The sequence below is a fragment of the Muscardinus avellanarius genome, assembly GCF_963383645.1.
Source record: "Muscardinus avellanarius genome assembly, chromosome: 15".
Taxonomy (NCBI): domain Eukaryota; kingdom Metazoa; phylum Chordata; class Mammalia; order Rodentia; family Gliridae; genus Muscardinus; species Muscardinus avellanarius.
Window position 1 is genome coordinate 88784698 of NC_137801.1, and position 20888 is coordinate 88805585.

General features: G+C 56.0%; 1 protein-coding gene across 1 annotated transcript in view; it reads right to left on the reverse strand.

Annotated features, from left to right (window-relative positions):
- Positions 1 to 3331: 3331 nt before the first annotated feature.
- SNRNP200 (small nuclear ribonucleoprotein U5 subunit 200) overlaps positions 3332 to 20888 on the reverse strand; it is a gene marked incomplete at both ends in the record, with an annotated part of 29124 nt that continues 11567 nt past the window's right edge. Inside the window, 32 exons of the mRNA XM_080711207.1 lie at positions 3332 to 3475; positions 3563 to 3655; positions 4377 to 4458; positions 4546 to 4706; positions 5115 to 5291; positions 5392 to 5535; positions 5673 to 5794; positions 6100 to 6264; positions 6350 to 6539; positions 6631 to 6739; positions 8102 to 8210; positions 9034 to 9185; positions 9262 to 9440; positions 9523 to 9714; positions 9950 to 10177; positions 10862 to 11022; positions 12264 to 12437; positions 12611 to 12800; positions 12874 to 13028; positions 13243 to 13361; positions 13895 to 14001; positions 14421 to 14504; positions 14785 to 14865; positions 14965 to 15117; positions 15562 to 15759; positions 15865 to 16053; positions 16213 to 16344; positions 16860 to 16970; positions 17119 to 17268; positions 19243 to 19366; positions 19574 to 19767; positions 20270 to 20440. Coding sequence (XP_080567333.1) covers positions 3332 to 3475; positions 3563 to 3655; positions 4377 to 4458; positions 4546 to 4706; positions 5115 to 5291; positions 5392 to 5535; positions 5673 to 5794; positions 6100 to 6264; positions 6350 to 6539; positions 6631 to 6739; positions 8102 to 8210; positions 9034 to 9185; positions 9262 to 9440; positions 9523 to 9714; positions 9950 to 10177; positions 10862 to 11022; positions 12264 to 12437; positions 12611 to 12800; positions 12874 to 13028; positions 13243 to 13361; positions 13895 to 14001; positions 14421 to 14504; positions 14785 to 14865; positions 14965 to 15117; positions 15562 to 15759; positions 15865 to 16053; positions 16213 to 16344; positions 16860 to 16970; positions 17119 to 17268; positions 19243 to 19366; positions 19574 to 19767; positions 20270 to 20440 — 4740 coding nt within the window. The remainder of the gene's footprint in view (positions 3476 to 3562; positions 3656 to 4376; positions 4459 to 4545; positions 4707 to 5114; positions 5292 to 5391; positions 5536 to 5672; positions 5795 to 6099; positions 6265 to 6349; positions 6540 to 6630; positions 6740 to 8101; positions 8211 to 9033; positions 9186 to 9261; positions 9441 to 9522; positions 9715 to 9949; positions 10178 to 10861; positions 11023 to 12263; positions 12438 to 12610; positions 12801 to 12873; positions 13029 to 13242; positions 13362 to 13894; positions 14002 to 14420; positions 14505 to 14784; positions 14866 to 14964; positions 15118 to 15561; positions 15760 to 15864; positions 16054 to 16212; positions 16345 to 16859; positions 16971 to 17118; positions 17269 to 19242; positions 19367 to 19573; positions 19768 to 20269; positions 20441 to 20888) is intronic.

The window sequence follows — 20888 nt, forward strand, 5'->3', positions numbered from 1 at the left end:
GCCGCAGAGTCATGGCTCCCCAGAAAACACCCTAAAAGACTGGCGGTCCTTGAGGGGACCTGACGAAGCATCCTTCCCCTTCGTTTTTCTTGGCTTGCTGCTGTTAAGAAGAGTGGAGCCACAGAATTTCTTCTCCCTTTGACACAAGCGCCTTGGTAAAGAGCCACAGAACATCAGCATGTTTACTTATGCCACCCACTTGCTTCCTTTAGGGGCACTGTGTTATTGGGGGGGGGGGTGAGCATAGTGTTTATAAACCTGTGTGTGTGTATAGGAGGGGTTGTGTCCCAGGCCTTTCTGAAATTATAAACTTTATAGAAATAACCCTTCTGAATCCAAAGTCCTAGTTCATAAAAACATTGAGGTCTTTAGAATTCTGTCTTGGAAGCTGGGCGTGGTGGCGCACACATGTAATCCCAGTACTTGGGAGGCTGAGACAGGAAGATCGTAGGTTCGCGGCCAGCTTTAGCTACTTAGGCCCTCCACAACTTAGTGAGACTGGTTTCAAAATAGAGGAAAAATAAGGCTGGAAATGTAGCTCAGAAGTAGAATGTCCCTGGGTTCCATCCCCAGTACCACAAAGAGGGGGGAAAAAAAGTAACACCAACCTAGTGAGACCCTGCTTCAAGAAAAGTAAATAGGGCTGGAGGTATAGCTTGGAGGTAGAATGCCCCTGGGTTCAACCCCCAAAAAGTGAATTCCATCTTCAATTGTCTGAAAGAGGACCTGCCTTTGCAACTTTTAAGTAAATAAACTCTTGCTTTTAACAATTCAATGTTAAAGGAACTCTTTGTGTGTGATACCAGAGATGGAACCCAGGGACATTCTACCTCTGAGCTACACCCCCAGCCCTATTTTTTAGTGTTTTATTTTTGAAACAGGGTCTCACTGAGTTGTGAGGGGCCTTGCTAAATAGCTGAGGCTGTCCTGGAACCCCAATCCTCCTGTCTCAGCCTCCTGAATGCTGGGATTACAAGCGTGTGCCACCACACCCAGCATTAAAGGAATTCTTTATGTGGGTTTGTTCAGAATAGGACACGCTCTCATGCCTCCTGCACCATTAGCTCATAATAGCAGCTAGGGGGTACGAGTGAGTGGGAAGGACATGAGCTCCAGAAGGAAGAGTAATCACTGGCCACAGCCTTATATTCCCAGTAGAGCTGCAACTGGTTCTTGGAGGCAGAAAACATCTGGGAGACAATAGCTTGCGGGCCTGTTTGAAAATAAGTAGAACACAGGAGCTGGGAGCTAGGCATGATGGTGCATGCTTGCGATCCTAAGACTTGGAAGGCTGAGACAGGAGGACCGTGCGGGTTGGAAGCACTCAGCAATCTAGCAAGCCTGTTTCAAACGAAATGGGCTGGGGGAGCTCAGGCAGAATGTCCTGGGTTCCATCCCCAGGACCACGGAGAAAATCCCACACTGCAACATGCGGAATTGATGTAGCATCAAAGAAAAGCCGGAGCCACCCGCCAAAAAGGCTTCCTCACGCCGGGCGTGGTGGCGCACACTTTTAATCCCCGCGCTTGGGAGACAGAGACAGGAGGATCGCGCAGGTGCGAAGCCAGCTGTGACCCTGTTTCCAAATAAGTATAAAATAGGTCTGGGAGTGTAGCCCAGGGGTAGAAGGGCTTCCAGGAACCCCAGTACCACCAATAAAGTGGTCGACTCACCATAACCCAAACCACACACGACAGACTGAACGTAGGAGCAGCCACAGAATCCAGCCGGCTTCTAAACCAGACCTGAACCAAACTACATCATGCTACTTTTATGCCTGGACTTTTTTCTTTTTTTGGTGGTACTGGGGTTCCTGGAAACCTTTCTACCTTCGGCTACACACCCAGACCCACTTTTACTTTTTAAATCTGGAAACAGGGTCTCTTAAATTTTTTTTTTTTTGGTGGCACTGGGGGTGGAACCCAGAGGCTTTCTACCTCCGGGCTATACTCCCAGACCCTTTTTTATATTTTATTTGGAAACGGGGTCTAAGTTGCTGAGAGCCTCACTCAGTAGCTGAGGCTAGCTTCGAGCCTGCGCGATCCTCCTGTCTCCGCCTCCCCAGCGCGGGGATGACAAGCGTGCCCACCACGCCCGGCTGGACTTTTATTTTGGAAATTGTTTTTCCGGAAAAGATTTTATTTTGGAAATTGTTTTTCCGGAAAAGATTTAACAGCTGGGTGTGTTAACGCACTCCTATAATCCCAGTACTTGGGAGACTGAGACAGATCACAGGTTTGAAGCCAGCCTCGGCAACATAGTGAGGCTGTGAGTAGCCTACTAAGACCCTGTTTCAAAGTAAGAAAAAGGAGCCAGGCGTGGTGGCCACGCTCGTAATCCCCACGCTTGGGAGGCTGAGACAGGAGGATCGCGCAGGTTCGAAGCCAGCCTCAGCTACTTAGTGAGGCTCTCAGCAACTTAGTGAGCCCTGTTTCCAAATAAAAGTGTGATCTGGGAGTGTAGCCCGGAGGTTAAAAAAAAAACACCCTTGGGTCTCACCCCAAGTACCACAAAAAAAAAAAAAAAAAAAAAAAAGTAGAAGGGCTGGGGGTGTAGCACCGAGGTAGAATACCGAGTCCAGTTCCCAGTGCCACAGCCACAAAAGTAAATACTGACATAACCAAGCTTTTGGGTATATGGCACTGAGGATTGAATCCAGGGACATTTTACCTCCGAGCAACACCACTGGCCCTATTTATTTTTATTTTGAAAGAGGGTCTAAGTTGCAGAGGGCCTCACTAAGTAGCTGAGGCTGGCCTCGAACGTGCGATCCTCCTGTCTCAGCCTCCCAAGTGCTGGGATTACAAGTGTGCTTGTCACCACGCCCGGCTAAGACTGGCTGAAAATTGCTGATCTAAGAACAATGCTCTTCAGAACTATTTTTTCCCCCTAGTATTAGGGATTAAACCAGAGTAGGGTGCTCTACTTCCATGCTACACCCCCAGCCCTTTTGTTTTATCTTGAGATAGGTTCTCCCTACGTTGCCCAGGCTGGTCTGACACTTGTATCATTTGGCCTCAGCCTTCTAGTTGCTAAGATAAGAGGTGTGTGCCACCGCGCCCAGCTGCAAAGAAACATGGAGCCTGGAATCACTCTAAGGACACCTGGCTTCTCCAAGTTATTATTTATTAGAAAGTCTACTCAGAACCTACCAATGGCATGCCTAGAAGTGCTGTACATGTGTCCACTCGACAGCGCAGGCTGGCGCTGGACCAGAGTTGCGCTACAGGTGGCTACGGGGAAAGCAACGAGGTGGGGTGGCTGGGATGGTGCAGGAGTGGGGCCCAGCGCACCATGCCCACGCCTCCACGCGAGGTGAGCGCCTCGGGGCTCAGTCGGAGTCGCTGTCCGTCTCAGCTTCCTTCACGTCCACGCTGAACTTGTACTCCTGGTCACACCCCATGTAAGCGTCACTCATGAAGTACAGGGTATAGTTGTGGGCCCCAGTGGCTGGAGCCACAAAGTCCAGTTTCACCTAGAGAGCAGGCAGGAGTCAGGATGGCACAGAGCCGGGAACGTACCCGCTCACCTTGGGACAGACCGGGGATGACAGGCCACTCACCTTGGCCTTCTGCTGCAGGGTCAGCCTCTTGATGGAGATGAGGCTATTGGACTTGGCGTCTCCAATCACTACCCACCAGCCTTCTTCACGTTTCTGCAGCAACCAGAAGCCAAGAATTCCAATGTTGTTTTTTGGGGACTGAACCCAGGGGCATTCGACTGCTGAGCTACACCCCAGGCCTATTTTATTTATTCTGAAACGGTCTCACTAGGTTACTGAGTCCCTCACTAGGTTGCTGAGGCTGTTCTTAAACCTGTGACCCTCCTGTCTCAGCCTCTCACACACCCAGGTCTACCTTCCTTATCCCAAGATACTTTCCCACCTTTTCAAGATCTGAAACATTCAGATCCTACTAGTAGCGCTCTAGTACCGGGGCCCGGCAGGCCCTTAAACAGAAGGCGGGCACGCTGGATGAGAAGCATCTTAAGTGCGCCCTGCTGGCCTCCACGCATGAAGGCGCGCTCCTGAGGCTGCTGACAGCCAGTCTGCAGGCCTCAACATGGCAGTGTCTGGCTTCTGCTGCTAACCCGATTACTCTCCATGTACAGAGGATCAGGTTTTCTTGGGGCAAAACAAATGGAATCGAAGCAGCAGCACCTAAGGCTTGACAAAGCAGAGAGGAGACTCAGCAGAAGCCAGAGCATCCCGGAGCCACTTGTCACAGACTGTGAGGCTCCCCCGACGGGCCGATGAGGACCAGTCATCCAGAAACCACGGCCCCAGATCTACTCTCAGCCTCGTGACTCCATTATCCCTCCCTCCATGGGCAACGGACCCCTACCCAAGACAGCCCAGGCCTCGACCCAGCACGCACCTGAGGGAAGAGTGGGGCGATGACGGGGCCCGTGACTTCCTCCTCGCGCTCCAGCTGCACCAGCACCACCACCGGCCCGCCGCTGTGGGAGAGCAAGGCGGCGTGAGCGGCGTGGCGGGCTCTGGGCTGGCTGCGCTGTGCCTCCGGGGCCCGGGCGCTCACGGCTCACCTGCGGATGCTGTCCTTGTCCACCACCTCGTAAGACAACTCGATGTTGGGGTAGCGGTTGCAGAAGCGGGCCACATCCGCGATCTGGCTGTCGGTCAGCTGGAGCAACGCGTTCCGTTCCTCGTCCTCCATCTCCATGATGTCAAATACGCTCTCCACTCCCTGCGGTGGGTGGGAGGGCAGGGAGAGCATGAGCCCCTTGCATGCCAGACCGTCTGCACAGCCAGCCCCAGCGTGGAGAGCCCGCTGACCCCTCGCACTACCAGACCATCTACACAGCCACCCCCCCCCACGTGCATCTACACAGCCAGCTCCAGCACGCCCCCCCCAACTACATGCAGAGCCCCCTGACCCCAAACCGCACTGCCAGACCATCTACACAGCCAGCTCCTGGGCCCCGCCCACACCACCCGCAGAGCCCGCTGACCCTCTTCATGCTGCTAGACTGTCTACACAGCCAGCCCCCCGGGGCCCCTTAAGAGTGAGGAACAGAAGCTGGAAGCATCCCGGCCGAGCCCTGCCTTCACAGCCCAGCCCAGCCCAGCGGTTAGGTCAGGAGGCACCACTCACCTTGTCTGTGCAGCGTTTGATGTGCTCTGAGGTGAAGTGCGGCAGCTGCTTCAGGTACGAGTCTTTGGACCACATGGCCTGGGTGACCATCTGGGCCAATTCCATGGCTGCCAGGGCAGGGCTGAGCCACCCATTGCTAGAGAGCACGTCCACACAGGCCTGAATGAGCCGGATCGCCTAAAGCGGGCGGCAAGGGCAGGCGGGTGGGACCGAGCCTTCCTGACCGGCGAGCCCTCCCGGCCGCGGCGGCCGCGCGCTCCCGGCCACGCCCGCGCACCTTACTGAGTATCTCCTCGGTGTCCGACTGCAGCTCGGCGCTCAGCTGCATGCGGGACAGGTGAGCCTGCAGGAGCAGGTTGGTCTTCACGTGCGGGTCGTTGAACTTGGGGTTGTTCAGCTTGTGGGGGACCTTCTGTGCCAGCTGCGAAGTGAAGGAACACACCGTCTGAGACCAACTCGGGCCCGGGTGCCCTGGGGCCAGGCCACGAGGGGCGGGGCGGGAGGCTGTGGGCAGGTAGACCCAGGGCCCAAGGGGGAAGGGGCGGGGCCACGCCTCGCCTGCCGCAGGAGGTTGTCTTCATGGTGCCGGATGGGAATGTTCTCGTATTCTGCCGCGTTGGAGATGATCTCGATGAGGCCCCGCACCTTGGTCTTGGCATTCAGGGACATGCTGAAGAGCTCTGCAGAAAATGGAAACCGTGAGAGGGTCCAGAAGTAGGTAAAGAACAGGGAGAAGACCCGGCGTGGTGGCGCCCGTGTATTTCCAGCACTTGAAAGGCTGAGACGGGAGAATCGTAGGTTCAAAGCCAGACTTGGCAACTTAGTGAGACCCTGTTTCCAAATAAAATAAAATGGAGCTGGGGGTGTGGCTTGGAGGTAAAGTGCCTTTGAGCTCAATCCTCAGTACCGCGCACACAAATAGTCCAGGGAAGAAGAGGTAACCGCCAGCACGGCCCTGCGCTCCCGCGAGGCGGCCCGGGCTCACCGATGGTGGTGTAGTTGATGTAGTAGTAGGCAGCGATCATGCCCAGGTTCAGCGGCGCCACGTCCATCTCGTCCTCGATGCTGATGCACTTGGACTGCTCCAGGTCGCTCAGGGTCTGCTCCACCAGCTCCGACAGGTGGTCGGACAGGTGGCGATGGGAGATGCCTGCGGAGGTAGAGGACGCGAGCTTAGCACGGCGCCCGCGAGGGCTGGGGGGTGCCAGAGCCAGGGCGCTCCCGCGCCCACTGACCCTGCAGGTTGTAGTAATTGGGGTTCTGTGTCATCCGGCGGTACAGAAAGGTCCAGGTGAGGTAGTCCACGGCATCCTGCTTGTTCTCGATGGTCTTGGTGACAATCTCAGCGTTGAAGTGGTCGTGCATACAGTGGTCCAGGTGAGACTCCACTGGCAAGGGCTCATACAAGAACTTTTTGAAGAAGTCCTGTGGGGCGGGGCAGGGAGGGGAGGCAGTGATAAGGAGTCTGGATGCCGAGGCCCAGGGTCCCAACGGAGTGGCAGGAGCCCGGACTGACCTTTTTGGAGCCCTGACACATGATGACGCAGCGGCCCTCGTCGTCCTGCAGAGGGCGGTTGGCGTGGCCCACCATCTGGAGCACGTCGTAGATGGGGTAGTCCACGTAGCTGAGGCAGAGGAAGGTGAGAAGGGAGGGTTGTAGGGACGGGCCAGCTCAGGGGGCCTGCTGCCGTCCGCATCAGAGGGGAACAGAAAGGCCAAATCGCGCGGTCCTGCGTGGCCTTGCGAGCTCAGCAGGTCGGCTTGCTCACTAACTGGCACATTCGCTCGCAAGTAAGTCATGAATGGGCTGCTCAAGGTCCTCGAACCAAAGCTACAAATCCCTCTCCAGACAAATGTGTGAATCAACTTTCCCAATATTAAGAGCTATACACTTTACACGCTACCGAGTCAACTAACTTAAACCAACAAAGCAGCAGGTTTAGACATTAAAAATAAACTCATGAGCCATGGTGGGGCACAACTGTAATCTCTGTAGTTGGAGGCTGAGACAGGAGAATTGCAGGTTCGAGAACAGCCTCAGCAACTTAATGAGACCTTGTTTCAAAATAAAAAATAAAATAGGGATGGGATGTATCTCAGACATAGAATGCCCGAGTTCAATCCCAGTACCACAAAACAAAAAGCCACCCATAAAATAAAATTCATTTCAGCTGGGCATAGTGGTGCACGCTTGTAATCCCAGTACTTGGGAGGCTAAGACAGGAGGATCTGGGTTCATGGCCAGCCTCAACTAAATACTTAGTAAGGCCCTCTGCAACTTAGTGAGACCCTGTTTCAAAAAAAAAAAAAAGCCAGGCGTGTTGGCACATTTGTAATCCCTGTGCTTGGGAGGCTGAGACAGGAGGATCACAATGGATTGAAGCCAGCCTCAGCTACTTAGCGAGGCTCTCAGTAACTTAGTGAGACCCTGTTTCCAAATAAAATATAAAACAGGTCTGGGAATACAGCCTGGAGGTAGAAAGCCTCTGTGTTCCACCTCCAGTACCACACACACACACACACAAAAATGGGCCGGGAGAGGGAGGTAGCTTGGAGGTAGAATGCCCCTGGGTTCCATCCCCAATACCACATACACAAAAAGTTTCATTTCAAAGTAATTAGCACTTGGGGGGAAAATGCAGCTATTCAGATTTTTTCTGAAATGTATTATTTTTTTTGGTGGTACTGGGGGTGGAACCCAGAGGCTTTCTACCTCCAGGCTACACTCCCAGACCTATTTTATATTTTATTTGGAAACTGGGTCTCACTAAGTTGCTGAGAGCCTAAGTAGCTGAGGCTGGCTTTGAACCTGCGCGATCCTCCTGTGTCAGCCTCCATGCGCAGGGATCGTAAGCGTGCCCTCCACTCTCAAGCCCCCGGCCATGGCGGAGCCCTAGCTGCTCGCCAGTCTCCCTACTTTGATACTGCAGACTTCCGCCCCTCTTAGGAGGGCAGCTGTGGTAGCGCACAGCTCCGACTATACTCACGCGTGGATCTTGCCGTTGTAGTACTGGGTGTCCATGATGATGACCAGGTGGGCGGCCACGTTCATGCCCCAGCAGAGACTCCGAGAAGCCACCACCACCTGGATGGCCCCTGGGTGGCAGAGGGGAGGGCAGACTGAGGGAGGGCAGGCACGGCGCTCGTGGGGACAGGGGAGGCCGAGGGGACGCCGGGAGCAACGGCAGGGCAAGGTCAGCTGTGCTGCAGGAGCCTCAGCTGGGACTGTCTTAGTGAAGCAAGGCGATCCTGGCAGGGTGGCGATCACAGCCCAGGGAAAGCCAGGGGGGCACCAGGGCCTGACGACCGGCCCCCTCGTGGGAGCGGCTGACACTGCCTCAGGCAGGGCCAGGCCCTCAGCCAGGCCATCTGGGTGGAGCAGCTCTACTGATGCTCAAGGCAGTGTCAAAATGGTTGCACTGCATAAAATGCCACGGCCACACCAGACCTCCCGGGAGAGCCAGAAGTCTGGTCTTATATCTGTCTGACCTAACCAGCTGGGCTCGGTGGAGTACACCTGTGATCCCAGGACTTGGAAAGCTGAGACAGGAGGCTCACAGGTTCGAGACCAGCCTCAGCAATCGAGAGAGGCCCTAAGACACTTATTGAGACCCTGTTTTAACATAAAAAATAAACAGGGTGGGGGTGCAGCTCAGAGGTAGAATGCTCCCATCACACAAACGCAAGTCCTAGCCACCAGGAAGCATCCAGAATCCGTGCAGAGCAGTCTTGGGCCCAGGACACCAGGCCCTGAGCAGCACAGCTCACATGCCGGCCAGTTCTGTCATCTAGCAAGCAGGGAAAACCCTCTCCGCTAACATTCCACGGGTCTCAGGGATCAAATGTGACGTCCACAGAGAGCCACCACCGGCCCTGGAGTCCAGCAGCGGCCGTGTGGCGGTCTGCCAGGAGCTTCTACCTGAGCTGAAGAGCTGCTCCACCAGGCGCCGCTCCAGGGGGCTGAGCCCCTCGTGCAGGTAACCCACGCCGTTGAGCAGCGTCTCCTTGAGCGTGCTGTCGCTCAGCTTCTCCAGGTACGGGATCAGGTCCTTCTCCGTGCAGTGCAGGAACCTGGCAGGAGAGCACCCGCTCGGCTCAGGGGCCGCGCTCCCCCGGCCCAGCCTACCCACTTGGCGGCCCCGCCCACCTCTGCCGCTGGATGTCTGCGGCGCAGGTGGTGAGGATGTCAATCGCGGTGAGGCGGGTCTGCTTCCGAGACGGGACGAAAACAATTACAGGCTTCTTGGGAGAGTGCTTGGTGATGGCGTGGTACACGGGCTTGGCCATGGAGAGCAGGCGAGTCTGCGTGTGGCTGATGTTGAAGCCCTGGAGACAGGCAGAAAGTCGCGAGGTCACGTGACTCGGGCACCAGGAGCCAGGGCGAGCCCGAGGGCGGGCGCGGTCCTACCTGGATGTGCAGCTCCAAAGGCACCGGGCGCACGTTGGGGTGGAAGTTGAAGGTGGAGGTGGCGCTGCAGCCCAGCCAGTGAGCCACGTCCTTGGCGTTTGAGAGCGAAGAGCTGAGCGCCACGATGCGAATGGGCCGCTCGATCTGGGAGGAGATGTAGCGCATCCGCGAGCAGATCACTTCCAAGACAGGCTGCAAAGGGACGACAGTCAGCCGGGCTGGGCTCCCCTCCCGAACCGCCCCACAACAGCCCAAACTCTCCCGCTAACGTGAGCCCTCCCGCCTTGGTTCCCTGCTGCAGCAGCCCCGCCACACGACCACCCTGCTTCCAAGGGGCCCGGCAAAGCGTCCCCGGTGTCCATTTGGCCACGGCAGCGGCAGGGCCACGCGTGGGGCAGCCCTCAGCCTGCGGCCTCGCCAGCCGTACCCCGCTCTCGCCCCCGATGAGGTGGGCCTCATCCACCACAAAGAGGCTGATGTTCTGCACGTTCTTGCGCTGCTTCCAGCGCCGCGACAGGGTGTCCCACTTCTCGGGGGTGCTGACGACGACGTTGCCCTTGCCCAGCAGCTTCAGGTCCGTGCCGGTCTCCCCCGTCAGCAGCACCACCTTCTTATTGAGCCGATCCTGGAATTTGTCGTGCCAGTCCACGTACACCTGCGGCCGGGAGGGCAGGAGTGAGGAGAGCGAGCCACCAGGTGCCCGTGGCGCCACGCCTCTGCGCAGGCTGCTTGCCTGCTCTGGTGCCAGGCACTGTGCCCCGGGCACTCAACCCCTTGGGCTACACCCCACCTTTCAAACACTGTTGCCTGAAACCTGGGTCTTTCTTAGGTTGCTGAGGCTGGCCCTGAACCTGCGATCCCATCTCAGCCTTCCGAGTACTGGGATGACAGCATACACCACCAAACTGGCCTTTTTTTTTTTTTTTTTTTTTTTGAGGTACTGGGGATGGAACCCAGGGGCACTGCACCGCCGAGCCACACCTCCAGCCCTATTTTTTTTAGCCTTTTCATTTTTTGAAACGGGGTCTCACTGAGTTGCGAAGGGCCTCGCTAACTAGCTGAGGCTGTCCGCAACTGCGATTCCCGGCCTCCGCCTCCCGAACGCTGGGATGACAGGGTGCGCACCACGCCCGGCCTCCGTCTTTCTCTTTTGAGATGGAATCATGTTGCACAGACTGGCCTCAAACCATCCCCTTGCCTCAGTCTCCCGAGTAGTGGAGACTACACAGCTCAGGATACTTTCTAATCTCACACCAGCCTTTAAGCAACAGGGAAGCTTTTCTTCAGGAAACAATCACAGGTAAAATGGTTCCAGGAAGCCGCGGCGCGGCCGCCACACCTGCTCCGCCAGCGCCTCCATGGGGGTGACGTAGACACAGCGCCCCTCTGAGCTCTGCAGCAGCATCCGCAGGATGGCGAACTCCGCGCAGATGGTCTTCCCGCTGCCCGTGGGGGCCCCCACAAACACGTTGTCGTCACTGTTGTACACGGTGTTAAACACTGGGGACCAAGAGCAGCGTGGCATGAGGGTGGGAGGAGCCAGGCTGCGGCCGCCGCCCGCCCGCCTGACAGCAAGGCTCCCAGCAGTCACTGGCCTCCTGTGGGGGTACTGGGGACGGAGCCTGGGGCGTTCTACCTCCGAGATACACCCTCAGCCCTACTTAATTTTCATTTTGAAGAAGGGTCTAGGTTGTGGAGGGCCTCACCAAGGGGCTGAGGATGTCCTCAAACTTGTGGTCCTCCTGCCTCAGCCTCCCAAGCTCTGGGCTCATGGGCATGCGCCTCACTTCTCCTCCACAATCAGGGAAGAAGGACCAGTGCAGGGCTCCTGCAGACCCGTGTGACAGCCACACGGAACAAGAGCCCAAGCAGCCTTCTCTGTTTCGCAGGGAAGAGGCGCCCAGCAGAAGGGAGCAGGACACCTCTGCCCCTCAGCGCTCCCCTGTGCTGGCTAGAAACAGCCCCATGTGGAAGGCCGGAGTCCACATCTGGAAGCAGGACTGGCTTGCGCCAGGTCTGGTGGTACAGGCCTGTAACCCCAGTCCCTGGGAGGCTGAGACAGGAGGACCACAGGTTTGAGACCAGCCTCAGCAAGTAGTGAGTCTCTCAACAACCTGGTAAAACTGTTTCAGAATGGTAATCAAACTGGGCTGAGGGTGTACCACGGGGGCAGACTGTCCCTGAGCTCACATTCAGAACAACAATAACAACAACAAAGTCCATACCCTGTAATCAAGACTGGGTTGAGCCAGGTGCAATGATGCATGCCTGTAATCCCAGTCCTTGGGAGGCTGAGACAGGAGGATCACAGGTTTGAGACCAGCCTCAGCAACTTACAAAAAAATAAAAAGGGCTGGGGGTGTTGCTAGGAAGCAGAATGGCTTTGAGTTCAATCCCCGGTATCATAAAAAATGGAGGGGGTTAAAATCCCAATTCTGCTGTTTACTAGCTGGTTCAACCGGGCACCTCTCAAAGGCCTTTTCCTCATACTCAATGAAGCACTGGCTGCTGTGTTATCTCCATAGGCCCTATGAGCACTGGTGGAGGACCGCGAGGAGAACACGGGCCTGCGTGTGAGCAAAGCCGTCGTGACAGCGGGCAGGTCTTCCTCCAGCTCAGGCTGAGGCAGCAGCCCGGGGCTCTGAGTCCACCGGCACCTGAGCGCCCTGCCTGCCTGTCGCCTACTGCCCGTCTCCAGGTCACCACAACCAGCAGCCGAGACGCCTCAGACACACACGCACCTTGGGTCTGGATGGGATTGAAGAAAGGAAATTTATCTTGGTAAAGACTCTCAAAGGCACTGTTTCTCAGCGCAGATACGGGCAAGGGCTGCAGGTCCAGCAGTTCAGTGGGGGGCGGGTACTTCTCTGGTAGGATGAGGTGCCGAAAAGAGACAGGCAGCTGCGTCTCACAAGCTGCCAGAAAAGGAAGAGAAAGGGCAGAAGCGCTCTGTAAGGAGCCCAGACCTCACCACACCAGCAGCCCGGGCGCGGTGTGCCACTCTCCCATCGCGCATCGGCACAAAGGGCCACAGCCCTTCTCCTGCGCTGGGCAGGCCTGCTCCTAGGCCCGGGGAGGAGACACTCACAGAGCCAGCGGTCGGACACCACTCGGATGAAGTACTGAGGGGGCAACGGCTCAAAGACGGGCACAAAGAACGTGATGAGGTGCTCGTCCTGGGCGTACTTGGCCTTGAGCAGGAAGTACTCGTGGTGCAGAATCACCTCGCTGTCCACGTCCTCCACCAGAACCCAGAAGGCCTCCGAGGAGCCGTGGACCTGCCGGAGCAAGGGGCGGGGTGAGCGAGCGCCGGGCCGGCGCCCCCCGCGGCTCCTCTGCCCACAGCCTTGCCTTTTCATCCCACTGGAAATCCGGGGTGATGGTCAGCTCCACCTTGAGGGTGGAGCGCGTGATAGGCTGCAGGTGCACCGACAGCTCCAACTTGGGGAACAGGTGCACGTATTTGTGGATGGTCTTGCCCATCTTCGGCATGCGAATGAGCTCCCCTGCAAGCAAACAGCGCGCGGGCTGACGGCCGGGCTCCGCACACCGGGCCTGGGGCCACTGGGAAAGGGCAGATCCCACGCCAGCGAGCAGGGCTCCTTAGGCTCAGCGCAGCCCAGCGGATTCAAGGTCCTGAGACCAGGAGTGAGCCTGCCTGCGGGGTGAGAAATGGATGCGGGCTCTGCACGCAAGCCAGGAAGCAGGGCGCCCACACACCTATCTCGTTGTGATTGAGGTCATACAGGCGTTCAAAGGGGAAGTTCTTCTTCTCAATCTTCTTCACCACCTCCTCGGGGAGTTTCCGGAACTGGCGCAGGGGACACATGGATTGCCACCTACCCAGGAAGGAGAAGGCAGCTGCTGTAGCCTTCCCTAAGCATCCTACACTTCAGCCTGAACCACGTGAGACACAGTCATTCCTTTCTTTTTTTGAGGTACTGGAGATTGAACCCAAAGGTATTCTACTTCTGAGCTAATACTATCCCCAGCCGAATTTTATTTTTTATTTTGAGACAGGGTCTCACTATGTTGCTGAGGGCCTCAAAAGGTGCTGCGTCTGGCCATGAGCCTGTGATCTTCCTGCCTCAGCCTCCCAGTACCAGGATTATAGGCATGCGCTACCGCCGCTGGCTAAGACACAGTTCTCAGACGCAGACAGTCACAGCTCTGCCAAGGGGGCCAGAGAGCCACGCTGGCCGCCACCTCCCAGCTCCCTGGCCGGGTCCGAGGCCTGGCTTCCCTCTTGGCCCTCCACCCAGCCTCACGTCACACTTCAGGCTCGGCGGCTGGAGAGCGGCGCTCCGGGTCTCCCGCCCCACCCTGGGTTTGGGCCCGACTCGGCGGTGCGCTCAGCTCCCTGGGTGCTCACATGCGCTTGTCGATCATCTTGCAGAGGTTCAGGGTCTTGTCTGTCAGCTGTGCCCAGCCTCGGTTCAGGACAATTTCGAAGATGGCACGCATCAGCCGGCCTGCCGACTGGCAAAGGCGAAGCATGCCCGTCAGCCTTCACCGCCGCAGGCCCAGCTGCGCAGTCAGCCCTCAGGCTTGCAGGCAGTGCCCACACCAACTCAAAGACGATTCCCCTCTGCCAGCATGCCTCTCTCCTGCCTTATGGCCCCTTACAGGGACAGGTGACCATAAAACCCTCTGCCGTGGCCGAAGCTCACACGAGCCTGCAGCCAGCGCCAAGGCGCCTCTCTGGAAGCACAGCAGTGGCTCTCCTGGCATGCGCTTTTAAGTCTCGCCCGTCCCCGGGCTTAGCAGTCCAGCAGTGTGAACCACGCAGGCACCGGCCCCAGGTCAGTCTGGACAGAGCTAGCACTCCTTCCATCTCACTAGTGCTGCACCTCCCTCTGCAGCCCCACAGAGCGCAGAGGCCCCGGACCCTGCCTCACCTGGGTAACATACACCATGTCGGCCATCAGTGCAAAGCCTTCCAGTTTCAGCTGGGAGATGAAGGCTTGGAGAAGCACGTTGATCTAGAAAGGCAAGGCGGCCAGCAGGAGCCATCACTGAGCAGCCCAGGGAGTGAGAGGCACCATCCCCACGGCTCTCAACCTACAGACATGGAGCAACTGCGACTCCACGTCAAGAGCAGCAAGAAGAGCGTAAAGGAGAGGGGGGACAGTGCTGCCCTACTTGGCAGGGCTCGGCGCCGGCGAGGCCCAGGCCGGGTCCCCAGCCCCAAGGGAAAGCAGAGGAACTGTGCAGGCCCCACTGGCAGAGCAGGAGGGCTACCAAGCAGAGCAGATGGCCCACCTTCGCACTTGGCTCCTCGATGCTCTCCTTCACGGGGATGGGCACTCGCTCCAGCAGTTTCTGCAACTCCAACTTCTCCTCCTGCCGTAAGGGAGACAGGTGAAGGGAAAGGCACGTGCCGAGGACAGAGCTGCCCAGCACCGTGGCGGTGCGCCAGCCCTGCCCGCGGCCGCCGCTCACCTCCCTCACGGTGATGTTCTTGAACTCCGAGGACAGCGAGAACACCCTGAAGAGCTCGATCTCACTGAGCGTGGGCTTCAGCAGCTGGTTGTAGGTCTGCACTGTGTCGTTGGTGATGTAGTAGTGGCTGGCTATGCGGCCCAGCTCTGTCACCTGGAACAAGGGCACCTCAGCGCAGCTCTGCTGTTAATGAGCGCCAGCTCTACCTTGAACAGGCCGCTGCCCCAACAGGACAGCAACCGAGTAAGTCTCCCTCAAGTTACGAAGAGAGCAGCAGCCTGAGGAAGTTGCTGAATTCAAAGGGCGCAGTCAATGCCTGTCCCAAGCAACTACGCAGTCCTCAAGTCAAGGAAGCAATCTGAAAACATTTCCCCTGGGCCTACAACTTCTCTCTCTCCCCTTGGTACTGGGGATTAAACCCAGAGGCATTCTACCTTTTTATTTTTTATTCTGAAACAGTCTCAGCTGCTGAGGTGGGCTGCGATCCTCCTATTTCAGCCCTCCACGTCTTGGGTTTACCAGGTGGGTCCCACCATGCCTGGCTCAACCCTAAAACTTTGACCGGGGCCTTTGCCTCAAAGCCTTCATGCTACTCACCTGGAAGTTGCCTGTCTTCTTGTCATACTTGACCAGATTGTTTTTGTCCAGCATCAAGGCAGCAGTGTGAACCAGGTCCAGTCGCCGCTGGTCCAGCAAGGGATCCCCCTTGAGGTCATCATGGGAGATACCGTAGAGGGTTGGGGATCGGAGCATGCGGATATATAAGTAGGCATAGCCCAGCCAGTTCACCGCATCCTACAAGAGACAGCCGGGGTTCTTGGCACTGAACTCACGTCCTGGTCTTCGGCAGCACCAGGGAGGCGTGCTGTGCCCTGTTGTGCGGGGAGCGCCCTTCCCTACCTTTGCATTCTGGACGTTCCCCAGTACGATTTCCGCATTGAGCATGTCGGGCAGCTTTGACACCATCTGGCTCTCGATAGGAAGTTGCTGATTGAGGAGAGACAGGTAGTACTGCAGCTCCCCGTGAGACGTGATGAGGATGCCCTCGCCCTTGGTGTCGTACTGCGGTCGCCCAGCACGCCCCAGCATCTGGTCAGAAACAAGGAGGTGTGCTGTGCAAGACAGCCTCTGGTTTGGGCTCAGGATTCAACACGACAGAACTTGGTCTTTCATTTGCTGTCTTCCCAGCACCTTGCATGAGAGGCAAGGGAAAGTTACCATGCTAAGAATAGGCCCGAGGCTCTGTACCTGCAGAATGTCCAGCGCCCCCAGCTCTGTCCAACGCCCCTTCTCAGGACTGTACACCTGCGTGCCTTTGATGATGACCGTATGGGCAGGAAGATTCACACCCCAGGCCAGAGTTGCTGTGGAAACTAAAACCTACGGGGCAAGGCAAGGTGCTGAGGAAGAGACGACATCACGAAAGGATTAACGTCCCACCTTCTCTAACTCAGAGCATCGAATGGAACCGGCAGAGGAGCAAGAGGGCTAGGACCGGGGACGGGACGTGTGTCCTCGGACCTGTCCGTGTGACGCCAAAGAAACGCACAAAGGGGCTCTTGGGTTCCTCATCCATTCAAGGCTATTAATTTTTTTTTTCAAAGTTAGGGAGGCATCCAAGAGCCAGAAGCACAGACCTCTATTAAAAAACTTAAGGTTCCAAGAAATTCACATCAGGCGCCACGGTCCTGACTTTGAGGCGCTGTTTGGAGGTACGTGGCGTCAGAGGGTTTGCTTTGCTGCACAGTCCTCAGAAGATGCTCCCCTAAACCCACGCCACTCCCCTCCGCAGCATGGGAAGTGCTGGAGGGCCACAAAGTTCTTCCTATCAAGTGCCAGAAGCCCAGAGGCACACATGTTGGCCCTGAGCCCTTTAAAGCGGTGCCCACTCTCACCTGAATGTGTTTGTCAGCAAAAAGATCCTCCACGAGGGTGCGGTCGACTCTGGTCATGCCCGCGTGGTGAATAGCAAAGCCGTAGGGCAGGAGGTCCTTGAGCTCTAGGTTCTACAACAGAAAGACCAGGGGTGAGGCCAAGCAGCCGGGGCTCGCCAGGGACAAGGAAACCCTCACGCAGACCCTCCCCTTACCCAGCCCACGGGCCACACCCAGTCAGCGCCTGGGACCCCAGGTAGGAGGAGAGAACGGCCCTCACCTTGCACTGTTCTGCTTCAGTCCGAAGAACCTCGGTGGAGGCTGAGCCCTCTCTCAGAAACAGACCCAGCGTGTCCTTCTCCAGGCACATGTCCCGGATGGCCCTGGCTGTCTTCCCAGTCTCCTTCCGGGAATGGACAAACACTAGCACCTAGGGAGAAACCACCGGACCACAGTCAGGAGGCCTGACACCAAGCCGCTCTCTCAGCCCTGGAGGAGGAAGCAGCAGGAGTAGTGAGGCTGGGATCTCCAAAGGTCATGGCCCTGGCTCAGGAGAGGCCTGCACGGGCCGGCAGGAACCAGAGCGAGCCCACCACATACCACCAGAGTGCCGCGGCGGAAGCTCAGCTGGCCCCAGCCCACTCCCCCACAGCAGGCCGAAACAGGCCATGCATGCCAACTCAGGGGTCTCAAGTAGGATCAGCACACCGGGCGGTGGCGCACGCCTGTCATCCAAGTACTTGGAAGGCTGAGGCAGAAGGATCACAGGTTCATGGCCAGGCCCAGCAACCTCATGAGACCCTCTGCAACTTAGTGAGACCGCTTCCAAATGAAAAATAAGAGCTGGATGTGGTGGCGCACACTTGTAAACCCAGTACTTGGGAGGCTGAGACAGAAGGATCACAGGTTTGCAGTCAACCTCAGCAAATTAGTGAGGGTCTCAGTAATCTAGCAAAACTGTTTCCAAATAAGAAATAAAATAGGTCCTGGAGGTGTAGCTTGGAGGTAGAAGTTCCCCGATTCCATTCCCAGTACCACAAAAAAAAAAAAAAAAAAAAAAAAAAAAGGACTGGGTAGAGCTTGGAGGTAGAATGCCTCTGGGTTCAATCCCCAGTATCACTCACACACACACACACACACACACACACACACACACACACACACACACACAGAATCAGTGCTCCCTCCCTTCCAAGCACTGGGATTACAAGGAGCACCACCACACTGGATATGCTTCTTTTTAATCAGACAAGAACAAATGCATAACCTGTGGCTTTCCCTTTCATCTTAGTTAACACTGTTGAACTCCATTCAATTAAAAATTCTGGGCTAGGAGCTGGGTGTGGTGGCATATATCTGTAATTACTACTCAGAGGGTAAGGAAGAAGGACTGCAAATTGGAGACCAGCTTGGGCATCTCAGCAAAACTCTGACTCAAAGTGAAAAGGGCTGGGGTGCTGCTGAGTGGTAGAGTGCTTGCCTAGCTCCTGAGGCCCTGGTTCAGTCCGGGGAACCACAAACAAAAGTTCTAGGCCAGGTGTGATGGCACAGGATTGGAATCCCAGTACTTGGAGGCTGAGACAGGAGGATCACAGGTTTGAGGGCAGCCTCAGCAATGAAGCAAAACCCTCAGCAACTTGGACCCTGTTTCAAAATTAAAAAAAAAAAAAACTAGGGCTGGTGCTACAGCTCAGAGGAATAATGCCCCTGGGGTTCCATCCCCAGCACCAAAACAAAAAAAGGGGAAACAAAATTCTATCTAGTAAAATGCCCTTTCATCAGCTTCTAATCGTCACCTTTCACTGTCTTATCCTTTAAGGAAAACCACCACAAACCTTGTCTGCAAGGTCCTTTAATAATGTGGATGGTCAAGACTGATTTTCTGAGCCCAGGGATCTGGGGGCTGCAAATACACATCATTGACGATTACAGGCTATTCAAATGATTAACTTCACAGTTTTAGTAGTGAGATGTTGCCAGGAAATTGATCTGTTTCTCCTAAGTTGGCCAACTGCTGAGTCAAGCTCTTCATAGCACTGACTAGCCTTTCTTTTGCAGTCCACTAAGGACACCCAAGTCTTGCTGGTTAACCTTTTTTTTTTTTTTTTTTTTTTTGGTACTGGGGTTCCTGGAAACCCTTCTACCTCCGGGCTACACTCCCAGACCTATTTTTATATTTTTTTATTTGGAAACAGGGTCTTTTAAGCCAGCGCGGCTGGCCTCGAACCTGCGCGATCCTCCTGTCTCTGCCTCCCGAGCACGGGGATTACAAGCGTGCGCCACCAGGCCCGGCCACTGGTTAATCTTTTAATGGAAGGTTTGATAACTACCACTAAATAGTAACAACTCATTCCTGCTGTTCCATCACAAATCTTCAAAGGTTAAGAACAAACCATGAACAGACCTGGTTTTTTCCAGCATGTTCCATGATTTTCTCATAGACTATTTCATTCATTATCTGGAAACGCTTAATGGCTTTTTTCTCTGTGATGCCCACGTAGGTCTGCTCCAGGGGCACAGGGCGGAAGCTGGAAGGTCAACATGAAGGGAAAGTGAGCTTCTGGCCAGGAATGCTGCAGGAACAGGCAGGACTTTCCACCGCCCAGGGCACAACATTTCTCTCTTTAGATTGTACACAGAAGGCCAGAGGCCCTTCTAAAGTCCAACCCAGCGCTGCCCCTGAAAGGCGGGGCGTGCAGGCCACCCCGGCCGCAGCTCTCCAATCTCTTTTGTACCTGTTGTCAAAGTAGAAAAGGCCCTTGGCAGGGTCAACGCGCAGGAAAGTGGCCACGTCTTCATAGTTGGGGAGGGTGGCACTGAGGCCAATGAGCCGGACATCCTCCTGCGTCATCTCGATGTTTCGGATGGCCCTGGCCACCAAAGCTTCTAGGACAGGCCCTCTGTCGTCATGGAGAAGATGGATCTCATCCTGAGGAATGGGGGTTGTGGGGGCAGCAAGTTACCTCTAGACCAGACAAGTACAGCCCTCTTTCCTCAGGCTGGTCCCGTTTACAGGCATTATAACCTAGGATGGCTAATAAAGATGAGATAGGGAATTTTAAGGCAAAGAAAAGACTGTCTTCATCAGGAAATACCCCAGCAATGCATGCCAACTCTCAGCTGTAGTGCTTTATGGCAATAAAACCCCATGCTGTAGGTGAATGAACTCCTAACTTTCACACAAATTTCATCATAAAAAAATAAAACTTCTGAGCCAGGCGCGGCGCACACCTGGAATCCTAGTACTTGGAAAGCTGAGACAGAAAGCAGCCAGGAGTGAGATTTCAGCAACCCAGCAAGACCTTGTTTCAAAACAAAAAATAAAGAAGGGTTGGGGATGTAGCTGGAAGGTGGAATGCCCCCTGGTTCCTTCCCCGGGGCTGCTCACACACGACACCCCGCGAGCGAGCGACCTGGCAACGCGTGCTCACCAGGATGACGAGGCGCACCAGCTGGGTGTAGGTGCGCTCCCCGCCCTTGCGGGTGATGATGTCCCACTTCTCAGGGGTGCAGACGATGATCTGCGTGGCGCTGATCTCCTCCTTGCACAGCTGGTGATCCCCCGTCAGCTCGGCCACAGTGATGCCGTACGTGGCCAGGCGCTGGCGGGCGGGCGGGCGGGAAGTCAGCCAAGAGGGCAGGGCCAGGGTGCAGCCCAGTGGCCTGTCTGCCAGCTTGCGGAAGGCCCTGGCTTCTAGGCCCAGCATGACAATAAAGAACAATTCTATCTGAGCAGCCTCAGTGGAGGGTCCCGGGAAGTATCAGGTGGATCTGATCAGCTGAACATGTTCCTAAATCAATCTGAGTTCCACGCAGGCAAAGGAAGCAAGGGCTTCCTGGGGGCTCTCATGTCAGAGCGGGAAATGGAAACACACGTAACAGCACTCGAAATAACACCCAAAGTCTACCACCACGCCCGCCCGCTCGGGTTTCCAAATGCTTAAGAACACAACGACAACTCCAGACAGCACCACGGACAGGGAGAGGCAAGGAGGGCAAGCCTGTCAGCTCAGGACACTCGAGCTTCAGTCATTCTCTGCGCCTAGCTCA